This window comes from Eutrigla gurnardus (assembly GCF_963514095.1).
Source record: "Eutrigla gurnardus genome assembly, chromosome: 3".
NCBI lineage: Eukaryota > Metazoa > Chordata > Actinopteri > Perciformes > Triglidae > Eutrigla > Eutrigla gurnardus.
This window is the reverse complement of record NC_139917.1, coordinates 27,768,070-27,782,321: the sequence shown is the minus strand read 5'-3', so window position 1 is coordinate 27,782,321 and position 14,252 is coordinate 27,768,070. Positions and strand designations below refer to the sequence as shown.

Sequence of the window (14,252 nt, the reverse complement as noted above, 5' to 3'; positions counted from 1 at the left end):
TTTTTTAACGTACTATACTATGCCTTTTTATTATTTTTTTCTACTTTTTTAAAGTACTATACTATGCCTTTTTGGTCACTTTTTACCGTACTATACTATGCCTTTTTTGTCACTTTTTATCGTACTCTACTATGCCTTTTTTGTCACTTTTTAACATACTATACTATGCCTTTTTTGTCACTTTTTAACATACTATACTATGCCTTTTTATCGTTTTTTTCTACTTTTTTAACATACTATACTATGCCTTTTTTGTCACTTTTTGACATACTATACTATGCCTTTTTTGTCACTTTTTAACATACTATACCTTTTTATCGTTTTTTTCTACTTTTGTAACGTACTATACTATGCCTTTTTATCGTTTTTTTCTACTCTTTTAACGTACTATACTATGCCTTTTTATCGCTTTTTTCTACTTTTGTAACGTACTATACTATGCCTTTTTATCGTTTTTTTCTACTTTTTTAACGTACTATACTATGCCTTTTTCATCGCTTTTTTCTACTTTTTTAACGTACTATACTATGCCTTTTTATTGTTTTTTTCTACTTTTTTAACGTATTATACTATGCCTTTTTATCGTTTTTTTTCTACTTTTTTAACGTACTATACTATGCCTTTTTATCGCTTTTTTCTACTTTTTTAACGTACTATACTATGCCTTTTTTGTCACTTTTTAATGTACTATACTATGCCTTTTTGTCACTTTTTTACGTACTATACTATGCCTTTTTTGTCACATTTTAACGTACTATACTAGTCCTTTTTTGTCACTTTTTACCGTACTATACTATGCCTTTTTTGTCACTTTTTAACGTACTATACTATGCCTTTTTTGTCACTTTTTAATGTAGGCCTATACTATGCCTTTTTGATCACTTTGTAATATACTATACTATGCCTTTTTGTTACTTTTTACTTTTTAATGTGTGTGTTTTTTTTGGCCTTTAGGCGTTATAAGACACGTGAATTACGATATTGGGCCCTAGTTTCGTAGACCGGCGCAGGGTGGCGCAGCCGGCGCAGTGCAAGTTTCGACCCGCGCAGCCTTGCGCACCGTCAGTTTGGCAGTTTGGTGGATCGCCTGCGCCAAGATGGGTGTGGCGGCGCAGCAGGGGGAGGCGTCACAGATTCAGCTTGGCGTAGCGGAAGTTTCGTGGCAAAAAGCCTCGCCGAGACTGCGCTGAAAGCTCGCCAGCTCCAACCTGGTCTACTTTCGGCGCAAGGCGTAAGGCGTAAATAAAGTCCATTCATTCAATGCGAATCACAGCTGGCGGATCGGAAGTTTGGTTGACGGCGCGCAGTGCGCACACGTCACCGAGACCTCACAGGCAGGTTTCCACAGTTCCAGGCACATTTACATCCAATAAATAATCACAACAAACACTATTTAATGCAACTAACTGAATCAACACGTGAATTTATATCTATATAGATTGTCCCGTCACATCTGACGTCAGATCAAAGGCGGATGGCACGCGTAACGGAAACTCAGCCTCTCGGACCAAAACATCTCCCTCTCTCTCTCCTGTTTTTTATAATATCGGCATTGTTATTATTATGATACGCGCGCACAGCGGCGGCGCTGCTTCTGTCATCGGGTTGTCAAGTGACGGAACTTGCACTGAACCTCCCCTAACGCATTAAAGGAGAGGAGAGGAGCTCATTTGATTGGTGAAGATCTGAATCGGCTGTGTTTATCCCAGTCCACGCCTCGTCTCCTCCTCGTCTCCCACTCACGCCTTCTTCTCCTCCCTCTTTCCCACTTGCGCCGGTGGGCGAGTCGGGAGGTGTGCCTGCGCGAGCCTGCGCCGGCCTGCGCGGTGCACGAAACTTGCAAAGTCCAGGCGGACACACCCCGTCGGCGCGGCGCAGGTGCGCTGAAAGCTGACTGCGCCTGGTCTACGAAACTAGGGCCCATTATGTCTATTTGTATGATGTTTTAATGCCAAGCTGTCAATGAACACTTCGGTGTCAACGTGCTTCATCATATCCACAAAGACATCACTTACTTTGAGTTGCGCTGCTTGGAGGTCCGGTGTGTTAAACCGCATCAGAGAATGAGTGACGTCAACAAACTCAGCAACTTGGAGGAAGAAGCTCGATGCGCGTCAACGTGGACTCAACGGATCAAACACCTTCTTCAATCAAACGCGAGGACACTTTCTTCTCGGCGTCCTGACGTCACACACAAACCTGTCTGTTTCTGGAGACCACGGCCGCGCTGTGATTACGTCATTCAAACGAAAAACTGCGACGACTTGTAGTTCTTTGACCAAAACGAAAGAAATTGCTCCTACACATATATATTATGTATTTTTTTTTTTTGTAAAAATACTTTACTACGTAATTTTTTCATGTTTTCCTATGCAATATTTGTATGGCATACTATATTATTACTTTTATATGACATAAAAATATAAGATATATAATATAATAAAATATAGATAATAAAAAATATAGGATATACACATATGTAACCTATTTATTTTTTATTTCTATAAATGAATATATGTATTTTATGAAACATAAAGAAGGGTAAAGTGCGTCGCTGATTAAATCAGTTCCAACTGGAGGCAGCAATGAGGTCTTAAATGTATGAGAAGGGTTATTAACATGTATTAAATGTATCCTCAGGACTTCCTGTTGAGGTCCAACACGAGTCACTGAATCCAAAAATAAAGATAACGTACAGCACAACTGCTGCTGCAATTGAAACCAACACAAGGCGAGTGCCCTTTCTAATGATAGTCCTCCAGCAGATGTTGATTAATATGCTGAAGACTTCATTGGATTTGGTCTCGATACATAATTATATTAAGGAATAATTCCTGGTATTGCAAGACGCAAAGATGAAATTATTCAAACGTGATGTGAACAAACGTCGACTCTGGTCTGGTGGATAGATTTTATTTTTCATATTTCACTTCACCACTTCAGCATATCACAATGAAATATTTAATCACATGAATATTTCACACTGAAACACTAGAGCATTCAGAATGCGTTAAGCTGACCTGCCTTTATTTTCTTGCTAAGAAAATGTACTAAATTCTACCGCCCATCGCCCATTTCCCCACAATCTGTTCGTTCAAGCTAACTGTCTGTCTCAATTTCACCCAATCGGAGGCCACGTGTGTGTGTGCATGGCAGCTTGTGATTGGCCAGACGGACGGAGGGCAAACAGAAGCAGATCTACATGTATGTTGTTCTGCACCTCACTGTATGAACATGCAGTCAGGGAGTGTGTGTGTGCCTCCAGGTGTGTGTGTGTGTGTATATATACTGTATATATGTATGTGTGTGTGCTTGTTTCCAGGCGTACATGTATATATATCCAGATGTGAGTGACTACAGCTGTGTTTGGTGCAGATATTAGTGTGTGAATGTGTGTGTGTGCATGAACAGAAGAAGACAATTCTCGACACAGGGAGTTACAGCTAACTAAGCTGAGCCAGCAGTTGCCATGGTGAAAATAGATCATACATCCTCACATGACCCAAAAATCCCACCAATCCCAGCAGAGGACGGAAAGCCACTAATCAGCGAGGCAGGAAGTTGCCCGTGCTTGCGTCATACGCAGTGTCTTTTCGACTCACGCCTCTTTCTTTCCTGTCTCTAGAAGGCGGGCGCCACGGGTCTCTGCTGTGTCAGTTTCTGGGGGTCCAGGGTCTCGGTGAAGGGCGGAGCCTGATAGGGGTTTGTGGTTACTATGGTAGCTCCGTTGGCGATGGGGTACGGCGTAGCTCGAGCGTTGCCGAGGGGAGGATCCAGGTGTTGCCATGTGAACAAGTTCGTTTTGCTGCCGGTTAAGAAGCGCCGCAGTGCGCTCAGCGTCAGTACAGCCTGTTAGTCACACACACACACACACATACACACATTAGCAGAAGCTGTTAGTTGCAGCATTTTTTTCAGAGCAAAGAGCATGTGCTAACATTCTTATATTTAGCAGATATAATGTGTGTTGGCATGCCAACATCTACTTATGAGCCCTCGACACAATGTACAGTTGAGGCTGATGGGATTGTCATTAGGATTCATCCTCTTGAGACCACGAATGTCTGCACACAATGTTATGGCAGTCCCTCCAGGATCTCTCGAGGTATTTCTTCCATCACCAAAGTCACTCCCCTCACTAAGAAACTTAATAATAATCATAATAATTTCGGGAAACGCATAACCTAAACTTTTTACGACCCTGCTGAGGTTACGGTTCAGTGTCCTTCTGGGTCCAGCCTTTACAAACTGGGACTGAGGATATAAACGAGCTGGTCTGAAGCCCAAAACTGAATCCAGCGTTTCAAATCCCTTCACTGTTTTCTCAGTCAGGCCCATTGTGAACCGTCATTTTTCTATAATCTCACCATAATCCTTTAAAATCAGGCATTCTGCACTTTCTCCATCTTTAATCTGACTCCAGCTCTTCCTGAAAGGCATCCTCCGTTGTCTGATACAGTATTAGTTATCCTACTCAATATTAAGTGGTAACATTGGGGTTTGATGTTGTTGATGTTGTTGTTGTTGTTGTGGTGACATAAGAACACATCTGCACCGACAGCAGCCTCTGAAAGTTCCTGGAACTGGAGCATTTATGATAATCTCCTGTTCAGTGGCGAAATTAAGTTCAGGAAACCTAAAATGAACAGAATGTTACATTTCAGGGATATTATGTAAACGTGTAATTTAGTATGGTCCTTCATAAAGTCGGGGATTAAGAAAGAATAGTTCAAATCAACGCAACAGAGGCTGAGATATTTGATCCTTTTAGTCCTTAATGTGTTAAAATCCTGCATTTCCCATAATGCACCTTGAGAGCATCTTATAGAATGCGGTGCTGGTGGACCATCAGGGGACCATAGTTCATGGAATATCTGCGGCCGTCAATCAGGAGAGAAAACACATTTTTTTAATTCCGTTTGAAATGTGGCAATAATTACACACATGAAGTTTGTCAATTTAAAATATAATAATAAGGACCCGTTGGGAACACCTTTAGGGGGCGTGACTCTATAGCATTACTGTTTCTCAGATGTTTGAAAGCCTGAAGACTTTAGAAGCGAGGGTCTGAGGAAACTTGGTGATATTGGGGTAAATGAGTAGAATAGACATAATACAGCTTTAATGTGCAACATCAGTAGACTTCCCTCAATCAAGAGTCAAGAGCCGAAGTCAAAGAACATCGTTAGGCTCTCCGTCACACGCCATTAATCTCCTACAGAGGAACGTTGGAACCGTTTAGGAGAGAACTGCTGTAAACACTAAAAACCTGGGTCTTTCATTGACACAGTTCCAGGCGAACCTCTTCAGGTCTGACAGTGAGATGAATGACTCGACAGTGAAACTGTTTTAACGAGGTCCACTGAGTTTTCATTAATAATTATCTGCTGGGTTCTGTCTGATCGACCGTGTTCTCCAGCGTGAGTCCTGCTGAGAGCAGCTCTTTTCAGGGGACACTGTTCACGTCGCCATGGTTACACACAACCAGAACAGGTGTGTCCAGGTCGGACTGTTGGCTGCCGAGCAGCTGGACGGGAGCAGTTGGGGGTGAAGGGCGTTGCTCGAGGGCACTTCCCCCCCAGACATTCGTTCTCAGAGGATCCAACTTAACTGGAAACTTGTAAAACCTTCCGGCCGCCGCTGCCCCCGCAGATATATATGATGAATGAACCACAAACACATCCAATTTAAACAGAAATCTGTCGCCCAAATGAATGATTTCAAGCAAACTGAATTCAATATGAATGAACAATATGAATTTATGATATAAAGTATTGGAAACGCTGTATTCTGAATCTGCCACTTCTACCACTTAACTAGTATTACTGAAGGAAATACATGACACACTACTTTCAGTGTGTGTGTGTGTGTGTGTGTGTGTGTGTGTTAGACTAGAGACAGGGTGGGGGGGCTCTTTGGAAGGAGCATCTGCATGTCCTCCACGTAGGGAATGCTTTTAAATCTGTTCATTGCCAGCAGACACTGATAACCCTGAAATACACACAAGATGATGATGATGATGATGATGATGATGATGATGATGATGATGATGATGATGATGAACACGAATGCATAAATGTAAACACAGTAGCATACAGACCCAGGTCAGGATGGAGAAGAAGCAGAAGGCGATGGTGGCTCTGGCGGCGTCGGAGCCCTGGGCCAATGGCAGCTCCTCTGGTGAGGTAGCCTGCCACTGATTGGCTAGAAAACAGAAGCCAACGAACCACAGGAAGCTAGCAAGACCTGGAGGCGGGACATAGAGGGGTCAGAAGAAGGTCACATGCAGCATCTTTTAACACTCTAATGAAAAAAACAATACGTTCTTTACTTGATTTAAAAAAAAGAAACAGACTAGATAGTTCTTCAAGAACATGTATTTGTTTAGAGGTGCAAGAAGTACTAATACATTGTACTTAAGTAAAAGTATCAATACAACACTGTAGAAACACTCTATTACGAGTAAAACTGAAGCATTCAAATGATTTCTTAAGAATAATTGTACTTTCAGTAGCAGAAGTAAGAATATTCATTATGTAGAGTGGCATATTTATAATAATATTATATGTAATATAAATCACAGTTACAGAAATAATAATATGCCTACAACACTGTAATGTCGCAACTGATAAAAATTAGCTCATTTAATCTAATTATATACTTAATATATGTCTGGTAACTGGGGATCAATAAAGTATGAATATGTATCATATCATATAAATGTAGTAAAATATGTGCCTCTGTAATGTAGTACAGCATACAGCAGCAGAAAATGGAAATACTCAAGTAAAGTACAAGTACCTCAGACTAAGTACAGTTAGAGCAGATGTATTAAGGTGTATATTATGTACCAGAGAAGGCGAGGTCCAGCAGCACGGCCCGCCGCCTGTCCTTGATGTTGCTGATGGAGGGGAAGTAAACGTCCAGGATCAGGAAGAAGATGCTGCCGAGGAAACAGGCCACGCCCACGGTAACGCCATAGTTACAGGCGTCGGCGTTGTTGTTGAAGACGCAGAGCAAACGCTCGCTGCCGATGTTGATGTAGCCCTCGTTCACGATGCAGCCGAACACCACCATGGAGAAAACCTGCAGGGGGGGGAGACGGGGGACGGGGGAGACAGGGGGAGACGGGGGTGAGACGGGGGTGAGACGGGGGTGAGACGGGGGAGGCCGTGAGCTGGTGGATCGTTGTAACAGGGAGAAGAGAATGAACTCACACTGAACTCACAAATGCCTTTGGTTGCTCACACGGACGCGTGGGTTTCTCTTCATGTTGATCCGATACAAAGACACCGAGTCTCCCAAACATCAACACAACAATCTCCCAATAACTGGCAACTAAAGTTGCAGAAATCCTAAAAGCTGTGGACTCAGTTGTCATCGAGGAATGGAGCAACATTTCTTCAAGATGAAAAAGTTCATCCAAATCGCAAAACATTTCCCCACTTGCTTTTGACTTGATTCACAGGAAGAGATATTTTGAGATTTCTCATTGTTTCAGAGAGAAATCGTTGCTGTTGAGCTTTTTCAAATAAACAAATATTAAACTTTGACACCGGAGCTGCCTTCAGACCTCTCTCCACTCAAACAGAAGCAATAATGGTATTTGGTTGATGGCAGAAGTCTCAGTGTCTCAGAATCTCAGCAAAAAAAAACAAACACCATCTCAAAAGTGTCATTTGGATGAAATTATTCTTTAAGAAATCTTACTTAACTCCCTTAAAACTGGGAGAGGACACCAGCCTAACTGCAAATAAGTGTGCAAATACATGTTTAATTCACTTCATCTTTAGATATTTCTATTATAGTGGAGACGATCAGTCGATTTCAATAATTGTCGTTTCTTTGTTTCTTTTGTTTAATCGTATCATGTGATAATGATAGTCAAAGTAGTAAAATTCATATTTTGGGGGTTCAGTTGGACAAAACAAGCAAACACCTTTTGATTTAAGGCATTTTTAAGGCATTTTTAAGGCATTTTTCACCAGTTTCTCACATTTTATAGACGAAACAATTCATCAACTGAGAGAAACATTGGCTTGATTAATTTATTTTGACCCCAATCTCTAGCAATTCATATAATTATGTCCAGTTTATAATATGTGGTTTCTCCCCTGAAAGAAAAGAGAGGGTTTATTCTAACTGTGCCTGCTTTAAAACCAAAAGGAGGTGACTCAGCCGCTCAGCATCACAGCAGACACAGAGATGGAGGTGTTCCATTCTGGTTCGGGGGGAGCGTTCCCATCTAGACACAAAGAGGCTCCAGATAAACATATGGAAATCAGACTCCTGGAGCTCCAGTCAGGAATCACGTCTACGTATCAGACCGAGATGCACAACAGAGAATCTTCTACTGAAACAATAAATAATCATGTGTACGAATAAAAAGCAGAGACAGCAACCATGTGAATGGTAGAGAGACAGAGACAGAGAGAGAGAGAGAGAGGGGAGGGGGGGGCAGCAGCTAGGCCCGCTCATTGATATCCACCACACTGCGGAGGAGGTTCAGGCTACTTACCCACGACATCAGTCTGAGGATGGTCCGGGGATGCGTGAAGAAGGCGACCGGGTCGAAGGCGACGCTGCCGGCCTTCGCGGCGCCGTACGCGCCCGCTGGCTCCATCCTTCCGGCGAAGTGCAGCCTGGCGCCCGCGGAGAGAAGCGGAGACGACGGTCAGAGAGCTGCGCGGCGCGACGGCGTCCTGCTCCCCTCCTTCCCTCCTCCCTCCCCCTCCTCCTCCTCCTTCTCCTCCCTCCCCTCCCTACCCTCCTCCTCCTCCTCCTCCTCAGTGAATGTACAATCACGTGTTATCTTTCACTAAATTATTTTACTCAAACTTAAGATCTTAAGGAACATTATAATCAAAAGAGATTCAAATTTCTTTTATTTTTTATTTTTTTTATACATATGTACAGAGTTTTAACCAATGGCATAGCAGCAGGGCGGTAACCATGGCGATAGACCAAAGCCCTCAAACAGTCTGTACATTCCTGTTATTGATTTATTTTTAATAGATTGCTTATTCGGTTACCTGTTTAATTAATTCTCTCTACAAAAGAAATGCTCTTTCAGATGGGGAAATAGTTATCATTCATTAGTTATCATTGTGCTGGTCTGAAAGTAATCAAATTAATGTATTATATCTAAATATGTCAGAAGAATCAATTTACGGTTGGCTTTTAACATTAATGAGTGGATGTACGTTTTTAGTTCAGAAAACTATGAAAGGCGCTCTGTAAATAAAATGTATTATTATTATAAACATGTATATTATTTATTTTTAGTCGACAGTTTTTTGTCAAGAATCTGTTTGATTAAATAAATAAAAAGTCTTGTAACCCTCCGAGTTTTTAACTGAAGACTTTATTGGATTTGACAGAATGACAGCTGAGTGGATAAAACCAGATCTGTGTTTTAAAGGGACGACACGACACACACACACACACACACACACACACACACACACACACACACACACACACACACACACACACACACACACACACACACACACGCACACACTCTGCTCTCTCTCTCTTTCTGTATTAAAGCTCTTCTTTGGTTTCGTTTTTGGCTTTTTTTGCCTCTTCAGCTTTGGCGGCCTCGATGTACTTCCTCCTGTCTTCATCCTCCTGGAGACACAAAGGAGAGAAGTTTATTTTTAACGGAGAGATTAAAAAAAGCTCACCGTCACACAAACTCAAACCTCTGCAGCGACGATGGTTTTTGCTGAGCGATAACATACCTTAACTCTGGCTTTCTTGGCTTTCTCCATCTCCTTATCGAGAAACTTCAGCAGGTCCTTCAGGTTCCTCTTCCCGGGATAGACCACCATCTGACGGGAGCATCCTGAACATTACTACCTCCAGATATATATATATATTACAGTATATGTGCTGATTGCTATGCTGCTTACCCTTTCAGCATAGAGAGCAGGGAACAGGCAGAGTGACGGGTAGGGGCCCTGCATCGACATGTTGATGTCATTGGCTGAGGCGTCGATGCGAGCGACGACCACGTCCTGACGCTTCTTCAAGGCCTCGGCTAGCTCCTCCCACAGCGGAAACAGAGCGCGGGACTCCGGACTGTAGGGGAGATCTGGAACCACACATGTAGTAGCAAGACGGGGATGAGTGGGAAGCACAAAGGTTGGTTTGGAGGTCACATGACATCTAAGGGGGCATTTAGTTGGTTGTCAGAATTAGATTCAATTAGCCGTTTTAGCTTAATGAGCTAAAACACAACATAGACATGCACCTTATTCATTAGCTTACAGCACACATGCAGCGCAGCATTAGCATTCACTAGAAGTCGCGTTTCTGGACGAAATGGAAGTTTCCACTCTCTTCAGTTTTAGGCCCCGCTAACTCCGAGGGAAGTCTCTCTGAACGCTCCGCTGTGTTCACGTGTTTCATGTATCGGTACAGAGGTGGCGAGACCTGAGCCGACCCACAGAACCACCCCGAGGAGCCGCCATCGGACAAAGTCTGGAGTATATGGCACTTCAGCATTGGCTTCACTTTCAATATCAAATGTTGATCTTTGCAGTTTTAAAGCTGGAGTGAGGAACGTTTGTCGCCCCCCTCTGACAGCGAGAGTAATTACACAAACACGATGTAGGCCAGCAGATGAGCTTGTCACATGATCAGGGTTCGTCCCGCCGCTAATCGCTTTAAAAAACGCCTTAAATCTTTCCTCTGAATGCAGTTTCTGTTTCTACCAGCACACTTTTCATGGACGCTTTTTTAGCATTTTCCTCCATATTGATGCTGCTGCCGCCTCGATAGCGTCTCACGCCCTTCCTGAACCCCCTTTAGCTCTGATTGGTTGACGTAAAACTTTTGGTACGTGTATGAAAGACATCACGACTATGGTTTACCACGACGGAATAATAATCTTAATCGTTAAACTCGTAACAGACTTTTATATCAATGTTTACATGTAACCCAAACGTGACACTCTTAGCCTACATTTAGCTCAGCATTAACCCCACGTGTCTTTTTACCTGCACAAGTCCAAGCTAACTGTTTAGTTTACGAAATAAAATGCATTTACATACAGAACAGGACAAAAACAGTCTTGTTGGGGTTAAAGCCAACTTTCTCCAGAGTCATTCCCACCAGCTCCTTCACCGGCAGCTCGTCCCATCCTTCAGGCATCGGCTCACTCTGCATCTTCGGCTGTCACACACACACACACACACACACACACACACACACACACAGTGTTTATTTCAGGCTCCTCCAGGTCCCGTGTATCACACCACCTAGGGCTGAGCGTTACCTTGGCCTTGCCGTCCAGGTAGGTCTGGCAGAATGTTTTTATGGTCTGTGGGTCCAGAGTGTCGGAGGGCAGGTGGTAGGTCACATGGTCCGTCAGGTTCACAAGTCGGATCAAAGGGGCCTCGAAGTCCCGGACCCGGAAGTACTCCATCAGCCTGCCGTTACGAGGCTCGTCCACGTCCACCCACACAAACAGCATCTGATCACACACACACACACACACACACAGACACACACACACACACACACACACACACACACACACAGGTGAGGTTTGCCATCAGCGTGTTCTGAAAGGCGTTTGCGGTTTGAAATGGTTTTCGTACCTTCAACCTGAAGGATCCAGCAGCTTCACTAAAGGCAGCGTGGATCTCTTTAAAGGCAGCAGAGCTCTTGTTGACAAACAGGAGGGCGTGGCTTAACACGGGGGACGTCAAGATCTGATTGGCTGTCTGGAAGAGAGATTAACATACATACATCTCCATTAACAAGCCCATGTGTGTGTGTGTGTGTGTGTGTGTGTGTGTGTGTTATACAGTGTCTTGTGATGGCATATTTGTGAAATGTTCGACCTAATGTGAAAGAAAACCTCCTATTTATTCACCATAAAAGCATTTAAGCTTTTAACTTATTAAGATGTAAACCAAAACAAAAACTAACAAAAACCTATATACATTATTTAATGTATTCATGTGGTTCAAGTCATGGATTCTCAGTGAGTTTAAAAAAAAAAGAACATTTCCATGTTGGGAGTTAAGCAGGTATTTGTGTGTGAAAGTGTGTATTAGTACCTGTCCAGTGTACTCGGTGACCGGGTCCATCTGGTAGACCGTGATGAAGATGATCAGCATCTCTTTAGTGGTCTGAGGCGTCATTTTATAAGCCTGGATGAGCTTGGACTGCACACACACACACACACACACACACACACACACACACACACACAGGTTATGTGATGGTTTCATGATTTAAAATCTCTTGCATATAAGAAATGTGACGTGTACAGCCATCTGTTGGAGACTAAAGTTTTATTTAAATACCTTCTTTAACAGCAGCACGACATCGTGCGTGAGACCGTATTTGGTGATGATGTCATCGTTCTGCGTCAAGGCAAAGTTAATGTCAGGGAGGTCGACCGCCGCAGCGTAAAACGCCTGAACGTACTCGTGGTTCAGCTCCTGCACACACACACACACACACACACACACACACACACACACACACACACACACACACACACACACACATAAACACACGTTAAATGTGATTCCGGCAGGTGATGACAGTCACACAACACCGTGAGGAGCTGTGAAGTCAAACTAATGCTTCTCACCTTAAAGAATCCAACCACCGTCAGCTCCTCCGAGGCCTCTGATTGGCTGAGTTCAGCGATGAGGTCATCAGCAGACCCCGCTCTCCTTTTCAGCCAGGTCAAGATGGACGCGGAGTTCTGAGGGACTTAAAACAAAATCATTTTCATACTCGATATTAAAGAAATGTTGGTGAAATACACATATTTAGATTCTTGCAGAGAGTTGCATGAGAAGATTCCACTCGTGTGTTAATGGAGCCGGGAGGTGATTAGCTTAGCTTAGCATTAGGCCACCATTGGAAGCCTTGAGTTGTTAATAAAGTGGTGAATTCCCTTGGAACTGATATGAGACGTACCAGGACAGGTCACAGGGTGGTGTTTATCCCCAGAAAGGTACAGCCTGATCGTGGCGAGGCCCGTCACATTCAGTTCTTTAGCCAGGTCTTTCTCCTTTGTCACATCCACCACAGCCAGCGTGACCTCTGACCCCTGAAGCTCTGCAGCGGCGCCGTCGAACGCCTCTGAGATACGGTGGCCTTCTCCAGACAGAGGAGCGTCTGCACACAGACACAGGAAGTACATTCAAGTGAGTACTAACTCATTTTCTGTCCTTTTCCTTCTTCTGTTCTTCTACAGTTATAAATATTGTACTTTTTACTACATTTTATAACTTTAGCTACTTTACAGATTCAGATTAATAATGCACTGTATTGATCCCCAGGGTGTATGACTAAAAATACCAAAATATCCCAGTATGACGTACCGCAGGGTTAATGCAGCAAGGAAATCACTTGATTGGTCTGCAGTATATAGAAGGGTTGCACACCTTCATGTACCATAATCACAAATATATATTTTTTAATAAATGAGTACTTTTATATTTGATGCTTTAATTACATTTTGATGCCAATACTTTTGTAGTTTAAAGTAAAAGATCTGAGTACTTCTTCGACCACTATGATGAAAATGCTGCCATATGAGGCGGCTAAAGACACTTACAAACCATGAGGTCGCTCCTAATGTGGCGTTGTCATGCTTTTAGACTATTTATTATATATATATATATATATATTAGATGAAGATCAGTGTGTGTGTGTCTTTGTGTGAAACTTACAGAAGTGCACCAGCAGCTGCTTGTGTTTCCTCAGTGCCCTGTTGAAGGTTCCTTTCTTTAGCTGCAGAACCCCGTCCTCCTCCCGGGGGGGTGACTTGTCCGCCTGACGGTCAGCTTGGTTGCCAGCGGCGACAGTCGCCAAGAGACAGAAGGCCGTCGCCCCCAGCAGCAGCAGCAGTGTCTTCATGACGCTCGCCTGCAGACCTGACACACTGGACAATCTGACGGGAAGGTATGAAGGGAGTGGTGACATGAAGGGCTGATATATGTGTGTGTGTGTGTGTGTGTGTGTGTGTGTGTGTGTGTGTGTGTGTGTGTGTGTGTGTGTGTGTGTGTGTGTGTGTGTGTGAATGCTTCTGTTATCTGCCGACTGGACCCACCAGCTTGTAGTTGATTAACTTATCTGAGCCCTGCTGTATCGCTGCCATTGGCTGCTGACTGTTCATATCAAGTACATCAATAATATCTAAATACCCTTTACCTAACACCGTCAGCCTCAGCAAGGTCACAATGGAAGCACACACACACACACACACACACACA

The 14,252-nt window shown here is 43.3% G+C and overlaps 2 protein-coding genes across 3 annotated transcripts; both read right to left on the bottom strand.

Annotated features, from left to right (window-relative positions):
* Positions 1-2,905: 2,905 nt before the first annotated feature.
* LOC311010592 (synaptogyrin-1-like) lies at positions 2,906-8,722 on the bottom strand. Of its 2 annotated transcripts, none has more exons than XM_084005143.1 (4): positions 8,519-8,722; positions 6,852-7,086; positions 6,101-6,246; positions 2,906-3,849 (listed from the first exon to the last, which is right to left on the bottom strand). In XM_084005143.1, exons 1-4 carry the CDS (start codon positions 8,621-8,623, stop codon positions 3,622-3,624), a joined length of 714 nt encoding a protein of 237 aa, XP_083861269.1. In that variant the 5' UTR covers positions 8,624-8,722; the 3' UTR covers positions 2,906-3,621. The 2 variants fall into 2 exon arrangements, with proteins under 2 accessions (XP_083861269.1, XP_083861270.1); XM_084005144.1 differs by lacking the exon at positions 2,906-3,849 and adding an exon at positions 5,872-5,991.
* A 751-nt stretch (positions 8,723-9,473) lies between these two features.
* LOC311011289 (protein disulfide-isomerase) lies at positions 9,474-14,195 on the bottom strand. Its single transcript, XM_084006146.1, has 11 exons — positions 13,710-14,195; positions 12,952-13,152; positions 12,617-12,741; positions 12,324-12,461; positions 12,075-12,182; positions 11,610-11,735; positions 11,285-11,482; positions 11,061-11,181; positions 9,918-10,099; positions 9,747-9,836; positions 9,474-9,633 (listed from the first exon to the last, which is right to left on the bottom strand). Exons 1-11 carry the CDS (start codon positions 13,960-13,962, stop codon positions 9,547-9,549), a joined length of 1,629 nt encoding a protein of 542 aa, XP_083862272.1. The 5' UTR covers positions 13,963-14,195; the 3' UTR covers positions 9,474-9,546.
* Positions 14,196-14,252: the final 57 nt, after the last annotated feature.